The sequence below is a fragment of the Octopus bimaculoides genome, chromosome 4, assembly GCF_046866305.1.
Source record: "Octopus bimaculoides isolate indiv1 chromosome 4, ASM4686630v1, whole genome shotgun sequence".
NCBI classification, from domain to species: domain Eukaryota; kingdom Metazoa; phylum Mollusca; class Cephalopoda; order Octopoda; family Octopodidae; genus Octopus; species Octopus bimaculoides.
In genome coordinates this window covers 55,260,124-55,262,824 of record NC_142931.1, presented here as the reverse complement: position 1 = coordinate 55,262,824, position 2,701 = coordinate 55,260,124, and the positions used below count along the sequence as shown (strand labels likewise).

At 35.7% G+C, this 2,701-nt stretch overlaps 1 protein-coding gene across 1 annotated transcript; it reads left to right on the top strand.

Moving 5' to 3' along the window:
• Positions 1–215: 215 nt before the first annotated feature.
• LOC128247586 (uncharacterized) lies at positions 216–923 on the top strand. The gene has a single exon (XM_089350790.1). It carries the CDS (start codon positions 247–249, stop codon positions 649–651), a length of 405 nt encoding a protein of 134 aa, XP_089206916.1. The 5' UTR covers positions 216–246; the 3' UTR covers positions 652–923.
• Positions 924–2,701: the final 1,778 nt, after the last annotated feature.

Genomic DNA, 2,701 nt, shown 5'->3' with positions numbered 1-2,701 from the left:
AATGTTACATTACATGAATTTTCCATTATTCCAGCCAACGTCTGAGTGAAAAGATATGGTATCGATAAAATAAAAGCCAGTATTAGTCTGACTGAACTTCAGTCAATCACTATCTCTTTCCTACAGTCAATTAACAGTGTATACCTGAATAAGAAATCAATATTTAAAAATAATTAAGCAATATTTTACGTTAATATAAATGCTAAATTAACTGATATTTGTTTCTCTCTTTATAATTTCAGAATCATGAATCGTTGCATTAAACTTGGAATTGCGTTCATGTTGCTCTACATCACTTTAGCAAATTTCACAACGGCAACAAATTTCGAAAATTCAGGACTGAGCACCACACTATCTAAATATAAAAAAATGACGAAAGTTTTACAAAAGCGAAATGGTGGTCTTCTTGATCATGTGCTGAGTGATCGACAGTTTCTTTCGCCACACCTCCAAAGCAAAAGGATCAATTTGGAGACAAGAGATAACGGCTTTGCGAATGCAGAAGACGATGGCAACAAAAGACGTGGTGCATGGTATTATGATTATGGCCTCGGAGGTGGACGCTTTGGAAAACGAGATTATGACGAATATGGCCTTGGGGGAGGAAGATTTGGTCGAGATGTTGATCATGTGGATATGTCAGACGCTTAAGCTACAACAAGATGTTTCAAAAGATAAACTAAATAAAATTTCCAGATTCAAGCTAACAAAATTGTAATTTTTTTGTCTTATATATTATGGAAACAAAATGAAATTGCAAAACTCAGTTTTATAAATGTTGGTATTCATTTAGGCAGTTGGGAAGAATATTAATTGCCTAATTAAGAAGGAAATCATAGCAGTAAAAGAACACACTTTATTGAAATATTAAAGTTTTAGTTTTGGAGTTTAATAAATTCAGAGAGAAGGATAATAAAACGAAATACGTCTTTTTCTCTTTACTCAGTTTCCTTCTCTCTTTATGGTTTCATTGAAATTATTACTGGTACCACTTCTACATTCCAGCACTTCTAGTGAGCAGGCGGTTTTTTTTCTGTTACAAGAATTCAAATAGGAAGGCAATTGATCAAATAAAAGTATTTAAGGAATTATCGCAGTAATGATCTTCATGAATATTTTTGTCATAATTTAAAACATACATTTCATTTGTGAAACAATACTAAATTGTGCAAAACATTAAATTATTTTGAAAACAAAATGAATAATAAATTATGAAATATTCTAAAAGCTCTGTTTTAACTCTTCTAAGTTGTGTACAATAAAGTGATCTACAGATTTGAAATTAAACTTATATTCCTCCATCCTTCCATCCATATTCACCATCCATGTATTTTTGCTTGGGTCACGGGGTAGAGTCCAATGACACATTTTTCAGAGAGTCCTTCTATCTGAACCAGCCATCAGCAAATGAGCTGACTGAATCCCCAAGTGAAACTGACTTATGTTTTGGATATTTTTCAACTGTCTTGCCTATGGTCTACCTCCATGTCATGAACAGTTGATAGTGTCTGAAATAATATGCAACCGCGAATGCAAACGACAGAAATGGGTTTCACCGATTACTGGGATACTGTTGTTCGATGGGGCGTACAGGTCGGCGATCAGTGAGTCGCTCCAGGTCGAACCGCTACTTCTCCGCATTGAGTGGTCACAGCTTAGGTACTTCTGGAATGTAATTAGAATTTCTGCGGGAAGAATCGCAAAACAAATTTTTTTGAGCAATGTTAACCATCAAAGTGCGTAAGTGTTTAAAAAATTGAATTGTAATGTAGCACGTGTTCCAATAACGAATTCTTTATTGTTTATATTCAATATAGAAAGCAAATCTAGAGCACATTCTAAATGCTTTATTGAAGATTTTGCCTGGAATGTACATCTTCTACATTGCAATCACTGCAACTCGATAACTGGTTTTTCATGGTTAAAAACTATTTCAGCTACCAACAGTTATTAACCCTCTACAAAACTGAGGTGAGCTCTATAATATAGTTCTGATCCCACAATTGGGGCGGCGCTTCTGCAACACACATTGATACTTTAGACTGCATCCAAAGATAAGCGACCCGACTGATTGGCAACACACGAATGTTCAGACTGCAAACTTTCAACCTTTTCTATCACTACTTCTGTGGTCTCACCACCACCGACCTGTCTGGTCTTCGCTTAGATTTTCCGCCTCCAATCACATACTTCTCCTCTTGTCTTCTATACTGTGTCTACCCTCACCTTCAGTTTCCACAGTTACCACTATACTCATTCCTTTTTCTATAAAACATCAACCCTCTAGAATTCCGTCTAAGCATATATTTTTTCCTTAAACCATTAAATAAAAGATACTCAGGAAAAACGTTAATTGCGTGGGTCTCTCCAGTGTCAAAAGGGTCTGTAAAAGCCATGAACACAACGCCTTCCCCAAAGCAGTCCATTAAATAAACATATGAATAACTGTTATGTGTTATGCATGTCGCTATAGTATTAGTGAGGGTTAATGAGAAATGAGATTCAGAACCAGGCTGCACGTTAGGGTTATCAAGGAATTATCATCAGAATATGCTTAAATGTTGCAGTTGTTGAGCTTTCTTTTATCCCCGCATCAACTGTCCAATGATTACACAGAAGTTCCTTCAATGTTTTTGTGCTGTTTGAAGTGTCACCCGTCAACTAGCAGATTTGTGATCAAAGGTATCCCAGCCATTACTAA